Source organism: Mobula birostris, chromosome 21 (genome assembly GCF_030028105.1).
Source record: "Mobula birostris isolate sMobBir1 chromosome 21, sMobBir1.hap1, whole genome shotgun sequence".
NCBI lineage: Eukaryota > Metazoa > Chordata > Chondrichthyes > Myliobatiformes > Myliobatidae > Mobula > Mobula birostris.
The window spans coordinates 20,728,763-20,754,928 of record NC_092390.1 but is presented as its reverse complement, the minus strand read 5'-3'; the positions used below and the strand labels follow the sequence as shown (position 1 = coordinate 20,754,928).

The window sequence follows — 26,166 nt, the reverse complement described above, 5'->3', positions numbered from 1 at the left end:
ATGACTGGGTATAAAAGTAGCGTCCATCAAAGGCTCAGTCCTTGCAAGCAAGGATGGGTCGTGGCTCACCCCTTTGTGCCAAAATTCGTGAGAGAATTGTCAGTCAGTTCAAAAGGAACATTTCTCAACGCAAGATTGCAGAGAATTTAGGTCTTTCAACATCTACAGTACGTAATACTGTGAAAAGATTCAGAGAATTCAGAGACATCTCAGTGTGTAAAGGGCAAGGTCAGAAACCACTGTTGAATGCGCGTGATCTTCGAGCCCTCAGGCGGCACTGCCTAAGAAACTGTCATGCTACTGTGACAATTATAGCCCCCTGGGCTCGAGAGTATTTCGGAAAACCATTGTCACTCAACACAGTCCGTCGCTGCATCCAGAAATGCAACTTGAAACTGTATTACGCAAGGAGGAAGCCATACATCAACTCTATGCAGAAACGCCGGCGAGTTCTCTGGGCCCGAGCTCATCTCAGATGGACCGAAAGACTGTGGAACCGTGTGCTGTGGTCAGGTGAGTCCACATTTCAGCTAGTTTTCAGAAAAAACGGACGTCGAGTTCTCCATGCCGAAGATGAAAACAACCATCCAGATTGTTATCAGTGAAAGGTGCAAAAGCCAGCATCTGTGATGGTATGGGGGTGCATCAGTGCCCACGGCATGGGTGAGTTGCATGTATGTGAAGGTATCATTGACTCTGAGGTGTATATTAGGATTTTAGAGAGACATATGTTGCCACCAAGGCGACGTCTCTTTCCGGGACGTCCATGCTTATTTCAGCAGGACAATGCCAGACCACATTCTGCACGGGCTACAACAGCGTGGCTTTGTAGACACAGAGTGCGTGTGCTTGACTGGCCTGCTGCCAGTCCAGATCTATCTCCTATTGTAAATGCATGGCGCATCATGAAGAGGAGAATCAGACAATGGAGACCACGGACTGTTGAGCAGCTGAAGTCTTATATCAAGCAAGAATGGACAAAATTTTCAATTGCAAATCTACTACAATTAGTATCCTCAGTTCCAAAACAATTAAAAAGTGTTATTAAAAGGAAAGGTGATGTAACACAATGGTAAACATGCCTCTGTCCCAACTTTTGTTGAGTGTGTTGCAGCCATCAAATTCTAAATTTGTGTATGTTTACAAAATACAATTAAGTTGGTCAGTAAACTATTGAAAATCTTTTCTTTGTACTTTTGTCAGTTAAATAAAGGTTCACATGAATTAACATATCACAGATTTTTGTTTTTATTGCATTTTGGAAAATATCCCAACTTTTCTGGAAATGGGGTTTGTAGTAGCTTGAGGGGTAGATTGAGAGTAGAGGAAATGCAGAATGAAGACGATGATGGAAAGAATATGAATCAATAACAAGGAATGAAGACAGAAAGGAGAGATGAACAATAAAGCCATCTTAAAGTATAGAGATACAGGATGGAAAGCTAGGCTCATTGACCCGATGAGACCGCTGCCTCACTCTAACCCTACATTCATCCCTTTTTATTCTTCCCACATTCTTTAGGAGCTGTCTAAGAGGCATTTAGACAGACTCAAAAACAGACAGGAAGGAGAGGGATATGGACCACTTGCAGGTAGATGGGATTAGTTTAATCCTGAAGGGCCAGTTCTATTTCTATATGATTGTTGGAGTGGGACAGGGTTAGAGTGGGGAGCTCAGGGCTTTGGTTCATCATTCAGCTCTAGAAGAACCGGACAGTGAAAATGCATACATCAGGATGCTCTTCATTGACTACAGCACAGTATTCAATACTGTCTTCCCCTCAGAACTGAACAATAAGCTCTAAGATCTCGGCTCGATACCTATGTGCAACAAGATTCTTGATTTCCTCACTTGCAGACCCCTGTCAGTACGGATTAATAACAAAGTCCAAGCTTGACTGTCATTCAACCATACACGAATACCCAAGAATACAACTGAACAGAACAGTGTGACTCCGGTGCCAAGGTGCAAAATACAAGTCAAGTGAAGTTTATTGCCATTTAACTATATACATGTATATAACCTATGTACCCATATAATGTATATAGAAATGAGTCAACGTTTCTTCGAACCAGGGTAAAAGCACAGTAGTACGTATAACACACATAACACATGATAATTTATGAAGGTAAGGATAAAATCTACAGATGAATCACACATAAATAACAAACTAAAATGCATTAATATTAAATTTTGTAAGGTACGGAACAGATTAGCCAATGACACTTTGAGTACAATGCGGCAGGGAGTTCAGAAGCCTTACGGCCTGGGGAAGAACCTGTTTCTCTTCCTGACAGTTCTTATTTTTATCCAGATTAGTCTCCTGCCTGATGGTAGAAAGTCAAAGAGGCTGCTGGATGGATGGGTGGGATCCTTAAAAATACTAAGGGCCCTGGGTATGCAGCGCTCCTGATAAATATCCCCAGTGGATGGTAGGGAGACCCCTATGGATCTCTCAGCTGTTCTCACAGTCCTTTGTAGGGATTTCAGATCTGATGCTCGATGTTCCTGTACTAGGTAGAGATGCAACTTGTCAGGATGCTGTCAATGGTGCTTCTGTATGGTGGGTGGGAGCCTTGATTGCCTCAATGTTCTTAGGAAATGGAGGTGCTGCTGTGCCTTCTTGTTCAGGGAGGTGATATTAAAAGACAAGGTAAGGTCATCTGTGATGTGAACTCCCAGGAACTTGGTGCACTTAACTCTCTCTACAGAGGAGCCATATATTTGCAGAGGAGGGTGGTTTGTCTGCACTTTCCTGAAGTCCACAATGATTTCCTTTGCCTTCTCCACATTCAAGCTTCGGTTGTTACCAACAGTCAAATATACAGCACAAGGCACATACAAGGTAGCAGTAAAGTACAGTCACACAAAAGAATATATAGTTCATGTCCTGGAGTCCATGAATGTTGCGGCAGTCTGCAGCCAAACAATACAGCTCAGCTTCCGCTGAACGAACACTGGAGAGCAGCACCTACTGCACCACACAGCTTTCGGCATTGACTCCAACGTCTTTCCCCTGGTGGCTGCATGGCACGAGGCTTAGTCCTTCCTATGATCGAGTCCAAGCAGCTGCCCCACTGCTGTCAGTTTTATTTATTTATTATTTGTTTTTTCCTATTTGCACAGTTTGTCTTCTTTTGCACATTGATTGTGGTCAGTCTGTGTGTACTTTTCATTGATTCGCTTGTATCTCTTTGTTTTATTGTGAATGTGTGCGAGAAAATGAATCTCAGGATGACATATGCATGCTTTGGTAATAAATTTACTTTGAAATTTGAAGACGTCGGCGAGGAGAAGCAGAGGCTACACTGGGGATTCTGTCAGATTTCTCTTTCTTCCTCTGTTATTGCCTAGTTAAGGTAGTGAGAATGAATTCCCCCTTATTGCAAGATTTGGGCGACCTCCAGTATCCCTGATTGCTGCATCTGTGAGACAGAGTGTGACCAGGAGAAGATTCCTGACATAATATTTGGACAAGATTACCTCAGGAGAAACCATACTGGAAGTGGTGATAGAGGCAGATACACTAGGGACATTTAAGGAACTCTTAGATAGGCACTTTGATGAAAGAAAAATGGAGGGCTATATGGGAGGGAAGGGTTCAATTAACCTTGAAATATGTAGGGTAAAGGGTTGGCACAACATTGTGGGCTGAAGGGCCTGTACTGTGCTATGTTCCACATTCTGTGATCACCTTCCCCCAGATTCTACTGCTCTCTTACACGCTAGGGGCAATTTGTGCTGTCCGATTAACCTACCAATCTGAAATGGAATAATATTCTCTTAAGTTGATTGAGGAGCATCAAGAAGATCTAAGTGTAGGTCTAGCCTTCAGTGAGGGGAATAGAGATCGTGAGCAGTAACTCAGCAATGTAAGAAAGGAATTGCACAGAGGCAAGATTCAGAGGAATAGGGGAAATTGGGGAATGAAGGATATGTTGGATAGGAGCAGAAAGACATCAAATTGAATATGAACCCATTGTTTGAATCCTTTGTCATATTTGAGTCCAAATAAACTTTGGATTGCATACCTGCTTTATCATTGAAGCCATGTATTTCCATAATATTGCCCAAATCCACCTGGGTGCAGCTCATCAGCTCTGAAGTAATTATCTCTAGTTTTAGAAAATTTTAAAATGATTTTTAGATTCTTGACCAACTTTTCCTCATCGCAACCTCTTCACAGAACTTTAAACACTGCTCCTAATGTCTGGGTTCCTCCCTCTGTTGGGCAGAAGACGTAGAGGTTTGTAAACATGCACCACCAGGCTGAGGGCCAGCTTCTTTCCTGCTGGGGTCAATGCAGACATGCCAAATTTCCTTAGCTTTCTGGTGAAATACACAGAAGCACTGGTGTGCTTATCTGACCATAGCATCTACATGATCAGACAAGGACAAGCTATGGGTGATGTTTATACCTAGGAACTTGAAGCTGGCAACCTCTCGAAACATTACAGAGCCACTGGGCAGTAGTTGTGAAGGCACATTACCTTATTTTTCTTTGGTACTGTCATGACAGTGGTCTTAAAACAGGTGGGAACCTCAGTTTGGAGTAGGGAGAGGTTAAAGATGACAGCAAATTCTCTCACCGGCTGATCTACGACCATGGTTGTGTGCTGAGTTGGACCAGATGCTTTCCCACAAGTTCACTCTCCGGAAACCTGATCTGACATCTGCAATGGTGACTGAGGGCGCAAGTGTATTGAAGGTTGTCGAGACTGTGTATTGGAGGGGGAAGGTGTATAAATTTGAGGGGTATAATTTTCTTAACCTTCTGTTCAAAATATGCACAGAATGTATTGAGCTCAACATGAAGGGACACCTTGTTGTCAATGATGTTGCCTGATTTTGATTTGTAGCCTTTTACAGCGGGCAAGCCCTGCCACAAATCACAGCTAGACTGGGACTCTCTTTTGGACTGGTACAGTCTCTTGATATCACTGATAGATTTACCGATGTTGTACCTCATCTTCCTGTAAAGGTCAGTGCCACCTGATGTGAACACCTCAGACCTGGACTTCACTAGGGTTGAGAACATCCAGATCAACCTCTTTAGTGCACAGTCCTCTTGCCAATGAAATCTGTGACAGTGGTAACATACACATTGAGGTTGGCTACTGAGCCCTTGAATATGGAATAGTCTACCACTCAAAGCATGGAAGTTCATCTATTTTCTCAGAACAGCACTATATGACTCTGAATTGGATCCACCCATTTCAGCTTCTGAACACAGGGAGAAGGAACATGGCTTGGTGGTCTAATTTACCAAAGGGACAAGTGGGGTTGCACAAACATCTGATTAAGATCCACCCTGCCTTGAACTCTGCTACCAGCTTGACCACTATTCTTGACTGCTACCTCTTCCCAATGACCCTTCACAACTTAACTCATCCCCACCTCGCCCGGCTTCTACCATCCTGCACCTGACATCGTGCTTTATGTGCCAGAACAATTCTGTGATCCTTTGTCACCTGCTCCCACTCCCACCTCTCCAGCAACCGCAGCCATTCCCAACTCCACTGATGTTGATATTCCGCATTTCTACCATGCCCTGGCCACATCGCCATTTCTCCCCTACCTTGTCCCGTTTTCCTCTGTCCTCCACATTTCTCCCTTGCCCTGTCCTCCCATTCTCTCCTCTCCTTTGCTCAGCCTTCTCATTTTCTTTCTCGATGCCCTGTTCTTCCTCATTCTCCTTCCTTGTCCTCCATATCTCATCTCCACACAGTGCTCCTTGTGTCTCCCTGCCCTGCCTTACCCTTCCAGGTCATCTGAGCTATCTTCCAAATATCTCTTTTGTCCATTTGCACAAGAATGACTGTTAGTTGATCCGAGAGTGAATAAAGAGGTGAAGCAACAAGGATTATTTTTGAATCCAGCATGTTTGTGGGGCTGTGAATCTCATCATAGACTTCCATAATATTGGGTAAAAATGGATATTTTCAACAACTTTTTTTTCTTTGCTTTCTCAGAACCTAACACTCTGAAACATCAATAAAAATGTTTTCTGTGCATTTGTTGGCCTTTTATCTTGCAAAACTTCAGGAAGATCAAGTCAGAGAGGTAAGTGAGCAGAGTGAACAGCTCTATCATGTTCTGTTTGTTCTGGGGATAAGGGTAAGAACATAAGACATAATTAGACCATTCGGCCCATTGAGTCTGCTCTGCCATCTGATCATGGATTATTTATTTTCCCTTTCTACCCCGTTCTCCTGCCTTCTTCCCATAACCTTTGATACCCTTACTAATCGAAACCTATAAATCTCTACTTTAAATATACCTAATGATTTGGCTTCCACAGCCACCTGTGGCAATAAGTTCCACAGATTCGCCACCCTCTATCAAAAGAAAGTCCTCTCATCTTTGTTCTAAAAGGACATCCTTGTATTCTGAGACTGTGCCCTCTGGTCCTAGACTCTCCCAGTATAGGAAACCTCCTCTCTGTGTCCATTCTATCTTGGCCTTTCAATATTCATTGAGATTCCACCCCCCCCCGCCGCCCCCAACCATCAAACACTGCTCATTTGTTAACTCTTTCATTCCTGGGATCATTCTCCTGAACCATCCTCTGGACCCCTCCCATGCCAGCACATCTTTTCTCACATCTTTGCTCACAATACACCAAATGCAGTCTTACTAATGCCTTATAAAGCCTCAGCATTACATCCTTGCTTTTATATTCTAGTATTTTTTTTAAATAAATGCTAAAATTGCATTTGATTTCCTTACTACCAACTCAACCTGCAAGTTAACTTTTCAGTAATCCAGCAATAGTATTCCCAAGTCCATTTCTGAATTTGCTCCACATTAAGAAAATAGTCTGCTCCCATATTCCTTCTAACAATGGGCACGGCCTGACACTTCCCTACATTGTATTCCATCTGCTGCTACTTCGCCTATTCTTCTGATCTGTCGAAGTCCTCCTGCAGGTTCTCTGCTTCCTCAACACTTCCTGACCCTCCATCTATCTTTGTATTATCCACACACTTGGCCTCAAATCCATCATTTCCATCATTGACACATTTGATATATAACGTGGAAAGAAGCAGTCCTGGAACTGACCGCTACAGAACCCACTAGTCACTGGCAGCTAACTAGAAAAGGCTCTGTTTATTCCCACTCTTTGCCTCCTGCCGGTCAGCCAGACTTCTATCCGTGCTAGTATTTATCCTATATATCATAGGCTCTTATCTTGTTTAGTAGCCTCATGTTCTGAATATCCAAGTAAACAACATCCACTTTCTTTTGACAATCCTGCCTGTAATTTCCTTAAAGAATTCCAACAGATTTGTCAGGAAAGATTTAAGGAAACTATGCTGACTTTGGCCTATTTTATTATGTCCCTTCAACCACCTGGAAACCTCATCCTTAATAATGGTCTCCAACATCTTTCCAACCAAGTAACCCAAAACCACATCCATAATAGTCAACTCCAGCATCTTCCCATCCACTGAGGTCAGGCTAACCGGCCTGTAATTTCTTGCCTTTTGCAAACCTGCCTTCTTAAAGAATGGCAAGACATTTGCAATTTTCCAGTCCTCTGGAACCATTCCAGAACCTACTTATTCTTGAATGAACACTACTAATGCCCCACAATTTCTTCAGCTACATCTTTCAGAACCCTGGGCAGTAATCCACCTGGTCTAGATGACTTATCTACCTTCAGACTTTTCAGCTTCCCAAGCACCTTCTCCTTAGTAATAGCAACTACGCTCACTCCCTCCCCTGACACTCTTGAAATTCTAGCAGTGTTTTCCACAGCAAAGACTGATGCTAAGTACTTATTGAGTTTGTCCCACATGTTTTTCCTCCATTACTACCTTTCCAGCAGTCTGATATCCACTCTTGCCTCTCTTTTACTATTTATACGTGTCTGAAAAAATTCTTTTGATATCCTCTTTTATTTATTGCTTGGCTTCCCTTCATATTTCATCTTTTCTCTCCTTCGTGCTTTTTAGTTGCCTTCTGTTGGTTCCCATTCTTCTGACTGCCTCACTAATATTTGCTATATTGTATGCCTTCAATTTTGCTTTAATGCTGTCTTTGACTTATCAGCACTGTTGCCACAACCTCCCATTAAAATGCCTCTTCTTTGGGATGAACTGATCCTGCACCTTTAAAATATGCTCAGAAACTCAAGCCTTTGCTGTGTTCCCTTCCATCTTTGGCCAGCTCCTCACTCCTGCACTGTAGTTCCTTATACTCCATTGTAATATTGGTACATCTGATTTTAGCTTCTCCCTCTCAAATTGCAGGGTGAATTCTATCATATTATGATGACTGCCTCCTAAGGGTTCCTTTACCTTCAGCTGCCTAACCAAATCTGGTTCATTACACAGCAACCAATCCAGGACTGCCTTTCCTATAGTGGGCTCTACCTGAATATTGAAATCGCCCATGTCCATCTCCTTTTTTTGACATGCATTTTCTATCTCCCATTGTAATTTGTACCCCACATCCTGGCTACTGTTTATATAATACCCATCAGGGTCTTTTTACCCTTGCGGTTTCTTAACTCTATCCACAAGGATTCTGCCTCTTCTGATCCTATATCACGTGTGTGTTTATAACAGAATTTCCCACAAGAATGTTTGGGGCACATTTGAGACCATTTCAGCATGGAACCAGACTCCCATGTAGCACCCACTCGAAGGAACCTTAGTTAAATGATAGCATTGTAGAGCTCAAAATTTGGGCCTTTTGGCCCACCCTATCGATGCCAACCTTGATGCCCATCTACTCTGATCCCATTTGCCTGCAACAGGCCCTTATCCTGCCATGTCTTTCATATCCAATTTCCCATCCAAATGCCTTTTAAATGTTGTAATTTCATCTGCTTACACCACGTCCTCTGGCAGCCGGTTCTAGGTATGAGGAGACTGCAGACGTTGGGATCAAATCTGAATGTCAATTGTCCAATTTCCTCTGTAGACACACTGATTTCCTCCAGCTTTTTGCCTGTTATTCCAGAAAAGCCCCAGCTTCTGCATGAAAAAAACTACTCCTAAGATCGCCGTTAAATTTCTCCACTCTCATTTGAAATTTGTGCCTCCAGTTCTAGACCCTGTGTCCTGGGAAGAAAACTCTGTTTATCCTCTCCATGCCCCTCATGATTTACCTCTAAGGTCAGTCCTCACAAACAAGAGAAAATCTGCAGATTCTGGAAACCCAAGCAACGCGCACAAAATGCTGGAGGAATTCAGCAGGCCAGGCAGCATCTATGGAAAAGAGTAAACAGTTGAAGTTTTGGGCCGAGACCCTTCATCAGGACTCAGTCCCCAGTCTCCCATATTCCAGTGTGAATAAACCCAGCCGATACAAACACTCCTATGATTATGGACCTTTATTCTAGGTAACATACTGATGACTCTCTTTGTTGTTGCCGCATCCTTCCTGTAGTGTGGCAACCAGAGATGTACATAATGCTCCAACTGCAATCTAACTAATCCTTAATGCAGTTGCAACACGATATCCCAATTCTTGTACTCAATTCCTCAGCCCCATGAAGCAACCAAACCCAATATCTTCCTCACCGGGCTATTCACATGTATTGTCATTTTCAGGGAGCTATGGACTGGCACCCCATGGTTTCTGCACGACAGTGCTCCTAAAGTCCCTGTCATTTACTCCATAGTTCCTACCAGAATTTGACACTCGTTTGGATTAAATTCCATCTGCTAATACTCTGCCCAACTTTTCTGCTAATCTATCCTTGGGCAATCTTTGTCACCATCTATGACTCCATCAATTATAGTGTTTGCAAAATTACTGCATGACCAACCTACATTCCAATCCAATTCACATTACAGACAGTGTGAGCTGTGTTTTTTTAAGTTATTGAAATAATAATTTTCTTGTATTTTCCACAAGTATCATTTTTTTAAAAACCCAGTTTAGGAAAAATGTGGAAGCTTTGAAGAGGGTCTTAAATAATTAAATTGATACACACAATAACTGTTCATATAATAATTATAGGGCCCTTAACAGAGATACTTATATAATCGATAGTCATGAGTGAGATGGTCAGGGTATCACAGTAGCATAGCGATTAATGTGACACTATTACAGCTCGGAGCATCGGAGTTCGGAGTTTAATTCTGGTGTTCTTTGGGTGCTCCAGTTTCCTCCCACGTGTACCAGATACTAGGTTAATTGGTCATTGTAAATGGATTAGGCTAGGGTTAAACAGGTGGCTCACTGGGCCAGAGGCACCTTTCTGTGCTGTAGCTCTAAATTAAAATAAATAAAAGATAATACTGGAGTGTGGCTGATGTTTCTTTATTTAAGAAATGCTACAAGAAAAAGCCTGGGAATCAGAATCAGGTTTATTATCACCGGCACATGACATGAAATTTGTTAACTTAGCAGCAGCAGTTCAATGCAATACATAATATAGAAGAGAAAAAATAATAAAATAAAAAAATAATAATAATAAATAAATAAATCAACTGCAGTATACATATATTGAATAGATTTAAAAATGTGCAAAAAAACAGAAATACTGTATATTAAAAAAGTGAGGTAGTGTCCAAGGGTTCAATGTCCATTTAGGAATCGGATGGCAGAGAGGAAAAAGCTGTTCCTGAATCGCTGAGTGTGTGCCTTCAGGCTTTGTACCTCCTACCTGATGGTAACAGTGAGAAAAGTGCACACCCTGGGTGCTGGAGGTCCTTAATAATGGACGCTGCCTTCCCGAGACACCGCTCCCTGAAGATGTCCTGGGTATTTTGTAGGCTAGTACCCAAGATGGAGCCAACTAGGTTTACAACCCTCTGCAGCTTCTTTCGGTCCTGTACAGTAGCACCACCCCCACCCCCTGACTCCATTCCAGACAGTGATGCAGCCTGTCAGAATGCTGCCCACAGTACATCTATAGACGTTTTTGAGTGTATTTGTTGACACGCCAAAACTACAGATTGATGAGCCTAATGGCAGAGTTATTTGTGGAGGCGATTCTGAAAGACAGGATCTACATACATTTGGGAAAAAAAGGAGTAGACAGCATGGCTTTGTACATGAGAAATTGTGTTTCATGAATTTGACTGAGTTTATCTGAAGGGGTAACCAAGATAGACGGGTAAGGATGGCACAGTAGTTGTCTGCATAGAATTTAGCAAAGCCTTTGACAAGGTACCACATGATAGGCTTTTCAGAAGGTTAGATCACATGGATTCCAAGGTGAGCTGGACAACTGAATAGAAAACTAGCTTTATGCTGTGGTAGGAATCAGAGGACGGTGGTATAGAGTTGATTTTCAGACCAGACGCACGTGGCTATATGTGTGCAATTGGGCTCAGTTGTGGGTCAACTGTTGTTTATCACTTACATTAACAAAATGGATGAGAATCGTTGGTTAGTTTGTGGATGACACTAACATTGGTGGTATAGTGGACACTGAAGGAGGTTATCTATGATTATAATTTGATCGTTTTCAACTGGGTCAGTGGGCCAAGGAATAGCAGGTAGAGTTTACTTCAGAGAAACGTGATGTGTTGTATTTTGGTAAGACAAACCAGGGTGAGACTTGTACAGTAAGCATTAGGGTTCTGGGGAATGTTGTAGCACAGGGAGACTTTGGGGTGCAGGTACAGAGTTCCTTGGAAGTGGAGATAGAGGTGGGCAGGGTGGTGTGGAAAGTGTTTGGCATGCTTTCCTTGATCGGCCAGTATATTGAGTACAGGAGTGCACCTGCATGAGACATTGTTAAGTCCACATTTGGAATTTTGTATAAAGGATGTTACCAAGAATTAAGTGTCTGGGTTATTAGGAGAGGCTAGATAGGTTAGGACTTTTCCCGCCTGGAATGTAGGAGGTTGAGGGATGACTTACAGAGGTTTATAAAATCACGAGGGGCATAGATTCACAGTGATAGCCACACTTTTCCCCAGGGTAATGGAGTTCAAAACTAATGGGCATAGGTTTAAGGTGATAGGGGAAAGATTTATAGGGGACCTAGGGGCAACGTTTTCATACAGAGGGTGCTACACGTATAGAATGAACTGCCAGAAGAAGTGGTAGAGGGGGTTAAAATTATGATATTTAAAAGACATTAGGACAGGTACTTGAATACAAAAGATTGGGGGATATGGGCCAAATGCAGGCAAATGGGATTGGTTAATTAGTGTAGTTGGTCAGCATGGATGATTTGGGCCAAAGGGTCTATTTTCCATGCTTTATAACTCAAAGACTCTACAACAAGAGCACGCATGAGAACAGACATATGTAGTGAGTGAATAGAACTTGAAATTTTCTGTATATATATTGGAGAAGCCTTCAAAAGCATATTAAATACTTGATGGAGAAAAAGCTACGTGGATATGAGGAATGTGAGTGTTCTTCAAAAGTCTTGGCAAAGAATGGATGGGCCAAGCAGCTTCTTTTGCTAAGATTCCTAGTATCCTATTAATTTATTGTGGTGGAGGTGTAATTTCACCAACTAAGGGCATATTTCTCAATCAAATTTGTCTGACACATTTTCCCTCAGTAAGTTCCTCAGTGAAAAATTTAGAAACACTAAGATTGTGAAGTTCCCGTCAAATTTAATGACAGGACTTAAAGGGATTTATTTTTCAGCTTGGCAAGTCAACAGATTGAAAATTTAAAAAAAAACAGGAGAAAGCCCTGGCAAAGGAGTAGGGAAGAGGGAGATCATCGGAATGGGCAGGAGAGATGTTATTGTATGGCAGGTCCTGAGAGATTATGGAAGAGGGGGCAGAAGAAATGAAGTACCAAGGGACTAAACTTAGCATGAAAGGATAAACAGAGAATGATAATGGAGTGGAATGCTTTCCTTTGAAGGGAAACACCGTGCCTTTTCCCCATCCTTCCCCACCATGAGCTTTTTGTATGTGCTCTGGTTTTAATCTTCCATTTGTGTCTTGATGATAATGATGTCACCATTGATGATTTGTTGACTTCCCACACTTAAATCCATGCTGAATTTATTTAAACTTGGTTCACACACCAGGATTTAATAGAACAATATAAAATAGCCTCCTGATGATTTGATATTGGGTTTACATTAAGAGTTGATGTATTCAATGAATTTGAATGCATCACATTACTCAGAACATACAGCAGAGAATAGGCCATCGACCTCACTAGGCTCTGCTGGTGTGTGCTGTGCCAGCACTGGGGATATTTGTAAAGATTTTTCACACCAGCACATTTGCAAGTTGCTGTGTGTCACTGTGCTGAGATACTTCACTGATCTGATCATGCCCTGACTCAGTGGCAGGGTTTCCCGTTAAAAGGTGGGAAACTTTTCAGCCATGAGTCTGTACTCTCAATATACAGCATGTAGGCCTGCTCCCCTCGGATACAAATTGTCCTGATTTGGGCACAGAAGGTACGCCTGAACATAGCTGATCACTGGGGCAGAGAATGGGGAGTTAGAGTGGGGATGAAGCCCATGGTGATGCTCAACCACTGGACAAGAGTGATGTTTTATTGGATTTAAACTGTTCTGGTCTTGCAGATCGATCGCTTCCTCTACAACATGCAACTCGGCTCTGAACAGCTACAAGACATCATGACTCGATTTGGCAATGAGATGAGAAAGGGACTATCCATCAGCGAGACTTCTACTGTTAAAATGCTGCCCACCTTTGTACAGTCAACTCCTGACAGGACAGGTATTACAGAATGGAATTGTTGCCCAAGTCACATGGGTTTGAAGCACAAAATTACACCATACCACCTAACCTGCATGTGGTAGAATCCCCTGAGGTTTGATGTGGACCTGAAGGGTTACACTTTCCTTCACCACCTCTGGTCTGTGCTGAGTGAGGGAAACTCTGAGGTACCATAACCCCACCTGAGCACTGCCAATTGGACCATTAGTGATAGAGACTGCTTAGAGTCAGATATATCTGTCTGATTTTAATGTCAAAAATCATGTGCAAGTTGTTTATACTGAAGTTTCTCTATAGTACCTAATCAAAGTCATATGACTTAGCCTGAACACATTAATTCTAGATTCCATGGACACTCACATGGGCCATGGCTGCACCTGCCTTTTCATCAGCTACTTGGGCATTTCATGTTCCAAAACTCCTCTGGCACCACTCCCCAAATCTTTCTCCACTGCATCAATGACTGTATCGGTACTGTCTCTTGCACTTGTGCAGAACTTGTCAATTTCATTAAATTTGGTACCAATTTCTATCCTACCCTCAAATTCACTCAGTCCATTTTTGACACCTCTCTCTCCTTTCTTGATCTCTCTATCTCTACCTCAGGAGCTAGGCTACCCACCAATATTTATTACAGTCCCACTGACTCTCAGCTACTAGATGACAAAACCTCCTCCCACTCTGTCTCTTGTAAGAATGCCATTCTTATCTCTCAGTACCTCTGGTACTTGTTCTCCAGTTGAGGATCTGGTCCAGAACATCTGAGGTATCCTCTTTATTGAAAACATTGTTCCCCTCCCCCTGCAACATTCATTGATGAAGCCCTCACCCTGATCTCCCATATCTCCCTCCCTCGCCGAAGGGATAGAGTTGACCTGGTTCTCGCCTTTCACCCTACCAGCCCATCCATCCAGCACCTCATTCTTTGAAACTTCTGCTAGCTGTAAAATGATCCCACCACTTTCCATCCCACCCCTTTCTGCTTTCCACAGGGATCACTACATGATTCCCTGGTCTCCCCAAAAAATCTAACTCAATCCTCTCCTCTCCTGGCACCTACCCCTACCTCTTCTCTGTAAATTGCCCTTTGTGGTGATTCACAAGCAACTTCTTCAACTTTATTTCTTGGATTTGGTGCTCTTGATGTGGCCTCCTCTACATCATTGCAGACTATACAACCATTTCATCGAGCACATGCTCCATCTATCCGGGCCTTAAGGAGCTCATGGTTACTAGCCATTTTAATTCCATAACAGATTCTTGAACAAAGAAATAACATTTGCCACCTTCCAATCATTTGGTGCTACTCCTGAAGCCAGCTCATCACGAAAGGGGCAGCAACATCTTCCCTCGCTTACTGTAGTAACCTGGGATATATCCCATCTGACCCCGGGGACTTTTTTGTCCTAATGATTTTGAAAATTTCCAACACATTCTCTTTCCTAACATCAACATAAATTCTGACTTGCACATATTAGGGAAGTTGAATCCACCCACAACAACAAGCCTGTTGTTTTTATATCTTTCCCTAATCTGTCTACATATCTACTCCTCATTGAGGCATCTGTAGTATAGTCCCATCAGAGTGACTCCACCTTTCTTTAGCCTCTGAGGAAAGTGAATAGAGCCTTAATATTTCATGTTACTGACCTTGCATCAGAATTAATGCTGAGTCATCTGTTAAGGTCCTACCTACATTTCTATAGTTCTGATGGAAGGTCAAATATGTGAAATATTAATTGTTTCCACTCTCCGCAAATGTTACCTGACCTACTAAGTATTTCTAGCATTTTCTGATTTCTAGAATCTCCAGTTCTTTCCCCCTTTGTTTTCTACAGTCGCAAGTTACCTTCCATTATTTCTCAGCAGATCTTACAAGCTTTTTCAAACTCTACAAATGTCTGACCTGGAGTTTCTTTCCTCAGCCAAAGCCGTTAATTGATTACACCACACAATAGCTGCTGTCAGGAGTATTTCCATCACTGTATCAGCATTGTAAATGATGTCAGTACACAGAGTGGCTGTGCTTGCTCACCGTGGTTCACCCCGTCTGCACAAGCCAAGAGATTGAAAAGGCCAATGTGTGTTCAAAGGTCTGGCTGTGGCCACACTTTGCTGCTGGGTATTCCTGCAGCTTGAAGTGCAGGCTACCTGTTGGCCATTACTCCACCTCTCCGTTCCAGGGCCTGCTCAGTATGGCCCTCAGCTAGTTTATGTTGATGTTCATCTACTTACTTGTATTCATCCCTGAATGTCTGTAATCTTTAAATTCTGTCTCAGAAAAGGGAGATTTTTTGGCATTGGATATAGGAGGCTCCAGATTTGAGGTGTTAAGGGTCAAGGTGTCTGAAGATGGACGGCAAATGGTACAAACAGAGAGACAGTTGTATCCCATGTCAGATGAAATGAAACAGAGCAATGCTTCTGAGGTAATGCTATTTATTCACAGCTTCTATCTGACAGGGAACACCCCAATAACTCTATTCTGCTGAGCTTCACTGTGTCTGTCCTCTATCTGGTCCACAGTTTTTCAACTATGTCGCTGAATGCTTGGGAGACTTCATGGAGAAGCAGGAAATAAAAAACAAAAAGTTTCCACTGGGTTTCACATTTTCCTTTCCCTGCAGACAAACCAGACTGGATGAGGTGAGTGTGAGCTGCAATGAAACAAGTAACTGTACCATTTGCTATTCACTGAGCCAGTTGGCCGTGCAATTTGATTTTTGAGATTTGTCCAGTCCTGCTCCATCGTGGACTGATGGCAATAGAGTGTTCAGGAACCTGGGCTAAAGCACAGGAAAATTAGTTTGGGTTTCTAATCCTGATAACCAGTAAATCAATTAAATTTCAGTGGGTTGAGTAGATAACATTAAAATTGGCCAGCATGCCTGCTTTGAATATTCGCACACTTCGTAATTAAATTCCCAATGTTGCATCTTCAATACTAACCCATAATTACCACAGATCCTTCTCACAATTCAACAATCCTTACCCACAATTCCAGCTCCCCTGTGTTGTATGCTATCTTGCAATTTTCTATTAGCCCACAATCCCTGTGCCCATAGACATTAAGTATGTATTTAGGACACCCTGAACACATCCCACACAGCTCACACTCCTGTCTTATGTACTATCCTACAATTCTTTTCCTCCAGTTTTGACAGTTGTGCATTGTCCACAGCTCACTCTGGTTTGCTGTTTCCATTCTCTCATGGTGTCTGTCACAATTGTGTGTCTCTTGGACTAATGGACATCGTTTTTTTCTTTTTCTCACATAAATGTCCCACTGATAAACCTAACTATCATTATTCTGCCATTCACCCATAACATACCAATGGCAATAACCTTCCCATTTTTTAAGGTGCTGCTCTGGATCAAATGAGTGAGAGGGCAATGTGCAATACTTCAATATATTCCTTGTCCCAGCTGCATCCTCTGTATTCTGATTGATTCAACCCAAAAAATTACAGGCAGTTTTGGGAAAGTGCTTGTGAAATTGACTTTGGTTTTGATATTTAGATTTCAGCTGATAAGGACTGAAACTTTCTCTATCCACATTGGTCAGTATCTTGTAGAATATCTGTGTCTTCTGATCATCGATTGTGTGAAGAAATTCAGGTAATGAAATATTCAGAGCATCTATGCATATATATGGAAGTTTCCTAGCTGTGGAAAGATGTGTTCCTGTCAGCTCCCGATGCTCATACTGTTAGGCTAAGGAAAATTCTATTAACAAAGGCTAAGGAAAATTCTATTAACAAAGGCTAAGGAAAATTCTATTAACAAATGTCAGTGGTGAGACTGTAGTTGACCAAGCAATAGCCACACCTTCCAGAGTCACACTGCAAACATCTCCGAAAGGGGAGAAGAGCTGAGGTTAACTTATCCAACGTGATGATAATCTTTCTGATAAATGTGATCTTTCATTCTTTTTTGTCGTCTGATTAGAAATCAGGTGTGGGTTGACAGGATGGTTTCAAAAACTTCTAAATGTAAGCTGTCACTCCCTGTTTAAAAATTTGGGTCCTTTGATCAGTAGAAGGGGTGCAAAGAGTTGTTCTCAGTCATAGTCTAACATTGCACTTCAGTGGCATCATGGCATTGATTTGACAATGTAGAATTGGCTGGATTAATGGCACAACTACTTGGGGATCATGGACAGAATGTGCGAGGTGAGCTGATATTTCAGTGCTCTACGGTTCGGTGATTTTCCTGCGGGTTATGCAGGCACCCCCTTTGCCCTTCCTGTTTCTAAATTGCTGCCAAGCCCTCAGGCTGATGAAATGTCAGCTATAATTTAGTCATAATTATTTGAATGAGGTCTTATCAGGTTCTTTACCAAATATCTGGCTTTGTTTTGCATGTCCCTTGCTCTCGTAATAATATATGATTCAAATTCTTGAGCTTTCTCTTTATCACTGAGCTAATTTCGACACTCACCAATTTTAGACTTGAGTAATAGTTGGAATTATTGCCAAGTTTGGTTAGCTCTATGCTGCAGAATTATTCCCATTAGAAACTACTCTGGACAAAAGCGGTGTGTGACTGAGTCACAGAGACATACAGAATGGAAACACACCACAGCCATGCTGACCAGTAGGCATCCATCTACACAAATCCCCCATCCCAGCACCTGGCCTTTCTACACCTAAACAATGCAAGCATTTTCAGCCAATCTCAAGAGGCACTATATCCCCTGTACTCGCCTCTCTGGGTGAAAAGTTTCCTGCTCATATCCCCTCCGAATCTTTTCCTGATGTTCTATTGTTTTGTTTACTACTGATAAGGGAACAGTTTTTTTTTTGCAGTCTGGCCCTATCTACACCCTTCATAATTTTACCTACCTCAATCATGTCCCCTCTCAACCGCCACTGCTCCAGGGAGAAGAGACACAGCTTACATGGACATCGACAACACGGAACACGACGGCAGCTACACAAAACACTTTGGCCCATAATGTCTGCGCCCAACATGATGCTGAATTAGACTAAATTTCTTCTACTTGTACGTGACCCATGACACTCCATTCCCTGCGTTTTCATGTGTCCGTCAAGCAGCCTCTTTTATGCCACTGTTATACTCATTTCCATCACTTCCCTGACTGGCCATTCCGGATAGCTGTCACTCTCTATGTAAAAAAAACTTCCCCATCACATCGTCTACAAACTTTCCCCATCTCACCATAAATGCATATCCGCTAATACTTAACTTTTCTACCATAGGGAAAAGATTCTGACTGTTTATCATGTCTATGCCTCTCACAATTCTATAAACTTATATCAGTCTCCCTTCAGCCTCTGACACTCTGTGGAGAAAAACGCAGTTTGCCCAACGTTTCCTTACAGCTCATGCCTTTTAATCCAGGCAGCATCCTGGCAAACAACTTTTGTACCTTCTCCATAGCTTCCACATCCTTGTATATTGGGGCAAACCAAATCATACACAGTGTGGTCTATCCAAAGTTTTATATAACTACAACATGACTACCTGATTCTTCTACTCAATGCCCCTACCAACACCATACTCCTTCTTTACCACACTATTTGCTCATGTGGTCACTTTCAGTGAGCCATGAACTTGGACCCCATGCTCCCTCTGAACATTAATGCTGATAAATGACTTGCCCTTAAGACCATAAGATATGGGAGCAAAATTAGGCCATTTGGCCCATCAAGTCTGCTCTACCATTTCATCATGGCTGATCCATTTTCCCTCTCAGCCCCAATCTCCTTTCTAACTGTGTACATTCCACTCAATCTCTCACCAATGAGCATCAGCACCATCCAGGCCATGCTCTCTTCTCACTGTTGCCATTAGAAAGAAGGTACAGGAGCCTTGGGACCTGCACCATCAGGTTCAGGGCCAGTTATTATCCCTCAACCATCAGGCTCTTGAACCAGAGGGGATAACGTCAGTCAACTTCACTGTCCCATCACTGAGCTGTTCCCATAAACTATGGACTTACTTTTAAGGACTCTTCATCTTGTGTTCTCAATATTTACTGCTTATTTACTTAATATTATTATTGGTTTTTTTGTATTTGCACAGTTTGTTATTTATTTTGTCCGTCTTGCTGGGTGCAGTCTGTCATTGGTTCTATTATGTCTCTTGTATTTACTGTGATTGCCTATGAGAAAATGAATCTCAAAGTTGTATATGGTGATTTATGTACTTTGAGAATAAATTTACTTTGAACTTGCATTCTACCTTCCAAAATGCAAAACATCACATTTGCTCAGATTAAACTCCATCTGCTATTTCTTCACCCATATCTGTAACTGATCTATGTTCCGTGGTGTCCCTTGACAGCCCTCTACACTGCCCACAACTTCATCAATCTTTGTGTCATCTGCAGACTTACTAACCCACCCATCCACATTTTCATCCAGGGCATTTATCCAGATTACTAATAACAGAGGCTCCAGTCCCAGTCCCCGCAGAGCACCACTGGTCACGGATCTCCAAAGTAACACCTTTCCACCACTACAGTCTGTCTACTACGAGCAAGCCGATTTTGAATCCAAACTGCAAGGTCACTGTGGATCACATGCTTCTTAATTTTCAGGATCAGCTTACCATGATAGACCTTGTCAAGTGCCTTATGAAAATTCATTATTGATACATCTACCTCTCTACTTTTGTCAATCACCTATCATCACCTCTTTAAAAACCTCAGTCAAATTAGTAAGACATGACCTGCCCTGCACAAAACTACATTGACTGTCCCTTGATCAAGCCAGGTATTTCCAAAGGCACATAAATACTACCCATAAGAATTCTCTCTAATAGTTTCTCTACGATGACGTGAGGCTCGCTAGCCTATAATTTCTGGGATTTATTGAACAAAGGAACAGCATTGACCACTCTCCAGTCCTGGACCTTGCCTGTTGCGAGTCAGGATAGAAAGATCTTCATCATGACTTGAGCAACTTCATGCTTTCATTCAATAAACTGCAATGTATCCCATCAGATCATGTGAACATATCCAACAGCGTTCTTCACCACCGTCTTGATCTCAAGATGCCCCCGCACATTTATATGACCCACGCTAATCTCACAATACTCCATGTCCTTCTCCATCGAGAATACTGATGCAAAGCACTCATTTCGTCCCTCACCCACAACCTCTGGCTCCAAGCATAAATTGTGAGGCTTTTCCTCTCACTAGCTGTGCTCTTGCTTTTAACGTAACTGTAACATGCCTCGGGATTCTCTTTAATCCTACTTGCTAAGGACATTTCATGGCCCATTTTTACCTTCCTAATTCTTTGCTTGAGCATTTTCCTGCTATCTTTGTATTTCTCAAAGGTCCTGTCTGTCTAATTTCAGCTTCTTACACGTGCTTCCTTTCTCTTTTTGACTAAATTCTGAACTCCTTTTATCCAAGGTTCCCTTACCTCACCACCCTTGTTCTTCCTCCTTACTGGAACATGCCGATCCTGAGCTTTGATCTGCTCGTCTTTAAACAACCTCTGCATGTACCACAGCGAGGACTTACCTGATTAAAAACTGCTCCTGATTAATGCTCCACTGAATCCTGTCTAACCATGTCATAATTTGCCTCCCTCAATGTTGAAGGTCCAGACTTATCCTTCAACATAATCATTTAAAAACTTATGATCACTGTTCCTAAAATGTTTTTCCACTAAAAATTTAGTCACCTGACTAGGTTTATTTCTCAAAACAAGACCCAAATATGGACCCTCTTCTGGCTGGACTATTCATATACTGTTTTAATAAACCCTCTTAATTACACAGGAGAAACTCTGTCCCATCTGTATCTATTCCACTAATCATAGTTAACTTTGGGGAAGTTAAAGTCACCCACCAGAATAACCGTTTTGCTTTTACATCTTTCCATGATCTGTCTACATATTTGTTTCTCTATCTCCTTCTGGGTTGTTGGGAAGCCAATAGTATAACCCCATCAGACTGTGTCCTTCTTATTTTTGAGCTCTATCCACATTGCTTCAGTGTCTGTCCTTTCTGAGTGCAGCTGTGACAGTCTCTCTGATTAGCAATACAGCTCCTCTGCCTCTTTTGCCTCCCTCTTTTCTGTCTGACTGAAAACATTGAAATCTGGGAATGTTGAGCTGCCAATACTGGAATAGCCTTAGCATCATGGTTTCACATTCTGATCCAACTCTCGAGTTCATTTGCCTTCCCTATAATATTCCTTTCATTAAAATAGACACACCTCAGCTACTGTGTTCATTCACATGATGGGCTGTCTGTCCTTCTCTGACTTGTTTCTCAGAGAGGGCTACAGTACAGAACCAGGCCCTTCAGCTTATTTAGTCCATGTGTACCGTTATTCTGCCTCGTCCCCATCCACCTGCACCTGGACCATAACCCTCCATACCCCTCCCATCCAGGTACTTATCCACATTTCTCATAAATGTTGAAATTGAACCTGTATCCCACCACTTCCACAGGTCATTCCACACACTCTCCACCTTCTGAGTGAAAAGTTCCCCTCAGGTTCCTCTTAAATATTTCACCTCTCGCCCTCTCGATACCCCTCATAATTTTGTACACCTCTATCAAATCTCCCCTCATTCTCCTATCCTCTAGGGATTAAAATCCTAACCCATTCAATCTTTCCCTTTCAATCAGATCCTCAAGTCCTGGTAACATCCTTATAAATTTTCGCTGTATTCTTTTCAATCTTATTGATATGTAGTGTGTTTCAAGCTAGGAGAAGGAAGGCCAAACACTTTTGATTGGCTAATTGTAAGGCACACCAGCCAAGTAAAAACAGCCAAACACTAGCAGAGCGGCTGTTTGTTGGGAGCAGCTGTTGTCAAGGTCCCGGTGCTATGATTGAGGGTAAGTGATGAGGCTTTAGCAAGAAGACAAGAGCAGATGGTGGTTCAGGTAGGGTAAGGTCTTTGGACTTGGTGTAGTTTGGACAATTGTCCTGCTGCTGACTCACCATGTCAATGAACTGAAGCTGGAGCTGGATGCATGATTATCCAGGTTCCTGACAGCATCGAGATAGGAGTTTCAGTTAGGTCTTCACACCTAAGGTGCAGGCTGCAGGTATTTGAGTAACTGGGGTGTTAGAGTGGATTCCCTTAATGAAGAACGGCTGTCCGTGACTTTGTTTAAGGTGGAGAGGCTGATGCACAGATGGCCACCATGTGACCCCTGACAGATCAGGGTTAGGGTCCAGTGACATGGAATGTGAGGTGACTCGAGACCCTTCATTGCTGCAGCTTTCCTCCACCTTCACTGCTGCTGTGATGTGTCAATTTCCGACAGCTCCACCATTGAAGTCTTGGTTGGATCCCTCTTTGTCTAGCACCTCCCCTTGACCTTACCGCCATGGATGACCCTGAAGTGCCCGATGGCTAAACTCCAGACAGCATTGCTCTTGGGATCTGGGGAATTCACAAGCCTCTCCACCATGACAAAGTGACGACCACCAGGAGAGGTAGGCAGATGACTAGGGTTCCCCGAGGCTATTCCCCTTGCTGACAGGTATATTCCTTTGGACACCGATGGTGGATGTCCTTGCAGAGGGTAGCAGCAGCAGGCAGGTCAGCAGCACCATGACAGACTGTGAGGTTCACCAGGGAAGTGTGGAGTCAGGCAAAGTGACAGTGACTGGAAACTCAACAGCAGGGGTACAGATGGGCATGTCTGTGGCCCCAAGTTTGCCTCAGAATGGTGAGGAGCCTCCCTTCCACCATTCTGAGTGCAGAGGGTGATCAGCCAGATGTCATGGTCATTAGTACCAATGAAACAGGCATGAAGTGAAACGAATTCCTTCAAATTAAATTTGACAATAACTTAAAAAGCTGGATCTCCAGGTCTGTAATATCAGGATTACTACCCATGAAGCGTGCTAGTGTGGTGAGAAATAGGAAGATAGTGCAGTTCAAAATGTGCTAAGGAACTGGTACACAGCAGAGGGCTTCAGATTTATGGATCATTGGGCTCTCTTCCATGGCAGCTGGGACCTGTTTAAGGGGGTAGGCGGTGCCTGAACTGGAGAGGAACTAATATCCTTGTTGGGAGGTTCACAAGTGCTGCTCAGGAAGGTTTAAACTATAGTGGCAGTGGATGAGAAAAGAAGCAGCAGGGCGTCAAGTGGAAGGGTTGAGGAGAAGATGGGTGTTATGACAAGGATGAAGTGTTGTACGTTGGTAAGACAAACGAGGGCCAGGGTAGGACTTGCACAGTGAACCGTAGGGACCTGAGGAGTGCTGTACAACAGAGGGATCTGGGAATTCAGATTCATAGTTCCTTGAAAGTGGTGTCACAGGTAGATAGGATCATAAAGAGAGCCTTTGGCATGTTGGACTTCATAAATCATTGCATTGAGTACCAGAGTTGAGATGTTATGTTGAAGTTGTAAGTTGTATAAGAAGTTCGTGAGGCCTAATTTGGAGTACCGTGTGCAGTTCTTTCCTATAAATTGATGGTGCAGTTCCTGGCATTCCGGAAACACATGCGAGCTATCCAGCTTGTCATTCTACCAATCAAACACTGGAGGGCAGCATTGATGGGAGATGCCAGCCCCAATGGAGCAAGGATGCCATGCTATGCCACTCGGGCGACTCCTGTCCTGTAATGCAGCCCGCGGCTTGAGGCCTAGTTCTCACTACAACCAAGGCCATGCAGCTTCCCTGCCACCTGTTGCATCAACAAACAAGGGAAACAGGCCTGCAACATCTTACATTATCAATGTCCAGCAGGGTCTTGTCCTCAAAAGAGAAACATCCAAGACAGTTACCTGCCATGATACTGCACTCTACCTTTGTGCACCTTCTCTGATGCCTTCGATGCCTTCCCGTAGCAGGCAGCAACCAAATCTGTTCCTCCAGCTCCTCCACCAATGAGCAGCTCACTGGGATAGACTTGCAGTATCCAAGGTTCTTAAAAGTCCAGCATTGTCTTGCAATCATAAAAAAGATATTTAAAAAAGGCAAACACACCTTTGGTTGGCCCCCGAGAGGCCATTGCATCCGGGCATGCCACCATCTAATTGGCAGTGAGTATTCAAGAGAAGTTTGGAGAAGTACATATATGCGAGGGGTAAAGAGGGCTGTGGTTCAGATGTAGGTCGATGGGATTAGGAAAATAATAGTTTGGCATGTACTAAATGGGCTGAAGGGCCTGTTTCTGTGCTGTTGTGTCTGTGACTCTATGACACTATTCAGCTGCATCAATGACACTCTTTCAAATTTCCCACAGCGGCTCTGCTCATCCTGCTGGTTTGGGAAGTTTCTCCAGACTCTCCTCAGAACTCAGAAAGTTCATCCCCGGCAACACCCTGGTGAATCTCCTTTGCTCCATCTGTAACCTTATCACTGAGGAGCCTAGAGCTGAACATTGTACTCCAGTTGAGTTCTAACCAAAGTTCCATAAAATTGGAGCAGAACTTTCTTGTTTTTGCATTCCGTGCACTGACCAGTGAATTTCAGCACCCCATTTGCCTTCCTAACCACTTTATTTACTGGTGCTGCCACCTTCAAGGACCTCTGGACCTCTACTCCAACGTCCCTCTGTTCATCTCTACTCCAATGTCCCTCCGGCCATCTCTACTCCAACGTCCCTCCATTCATCTCTACTCCAATGTCCCTCTGTTCATCTCTACTCCAATGTCCCTCTGTTCATCTCTACTCCAATGTCCCTCCGGTCATCTCTACTCCAACGTCCCTCCATTCATCTCTACTCCAATGTCCCTCTGTTCATCTCTACTCCAATATCCCTCTGTTCATCTCTACTCCAATGTCCCTCCGGTCATCTCTACTCCAATGTCCCTCTGTTCATCTCTACTCCAACGTCCCTCTGTTCATCTCTACTCCAACGTCCCTCTGTTCATCTCTACTCCATCGTCCCTCTGTTCATCTCTATTCCAACGTCCCTCTGTTCATCTATTCTCCTTAAGGCCATACCAGTTGCAGAGTGTGTCCTAGAAATGCATCAGCTCACATAAATCTGGATTGAATTCACCTGCCAGTTATCAGCCATTTCACCAGAACGCTGATATCATGACGTAGCCTAAGACTACCCTCCATACTTTCTATATGATCTGCCAGTTTTCACTGAACTTAATGACCATCCAGATCCAAACCATTCATGTTTACCACCATCACCGAGGGTCTCAGCAATGATCCCAGAGGAATACTGCGAGTAGCAGTGATGCACTTTAGGAGGACTAGTAAAGTAGGAAACACACACGAGTGGTCAGTCCTTTAGGGATATTTGTAAGCATGTACAAGTCCTAGGATCTGTAAGGATTTTAGTACAGGTAATAAAGTGTCAAGGAAAGCATACACAATACTGAGCATCATTAATCTGGGCACAGAATTTAAAGCAAGGTGATTACAATACAACTTTATAGAACGTTAGGTCACAGCTAGAATACAGTGTGCCGTTCTAGTTTTACATATATACTTATTTATTGAATTACTGCAGAATATGCCCTTCGAGTAACCCAGCTGTTTAACCCTAGCCCAGCAGGAGACAGTTGCCTCCTCTGTAGAAAGGTTATGATTGCAATGGGAAGGGTTCAGAGGA

General features: G+C 42.9%; 1 protein-coding gene across 2 annotated transcripts in view; it reads left to right on the top strand.

The window, feature by feature from the left end:
• The first annotated feature begins 6,001 nt into the window (after positions 1–6,001).
• The window catches only part of LOC140185663 (hexokinase HKDC1-like), a 109,834-nt gene continuing 89,669 nt past the window's right edge, over positions 6,002–26,166 (top strand). For both annotated transcript variants that reach the window (XM_072239133.1, XM_072239132.1), the window contains exons 1-4: positions 6,002–6,064; positions 13,479–13,635; positions 15,916–16,064; positions 16,162–16,281. In XM_072239133.1, coding sequence (XP_072095234.1) covers positions 6,002–6,064; positions 13,479–13,635; positions 15,916–16,064; positions 16,162–16,281 — 489 coding nt within the window. The remainder of the gene's footprint in view (positions 6,065–13,478; positions 13,636–15,915; positions 16,065–16,161; positions 16,282–26,166) is intronic.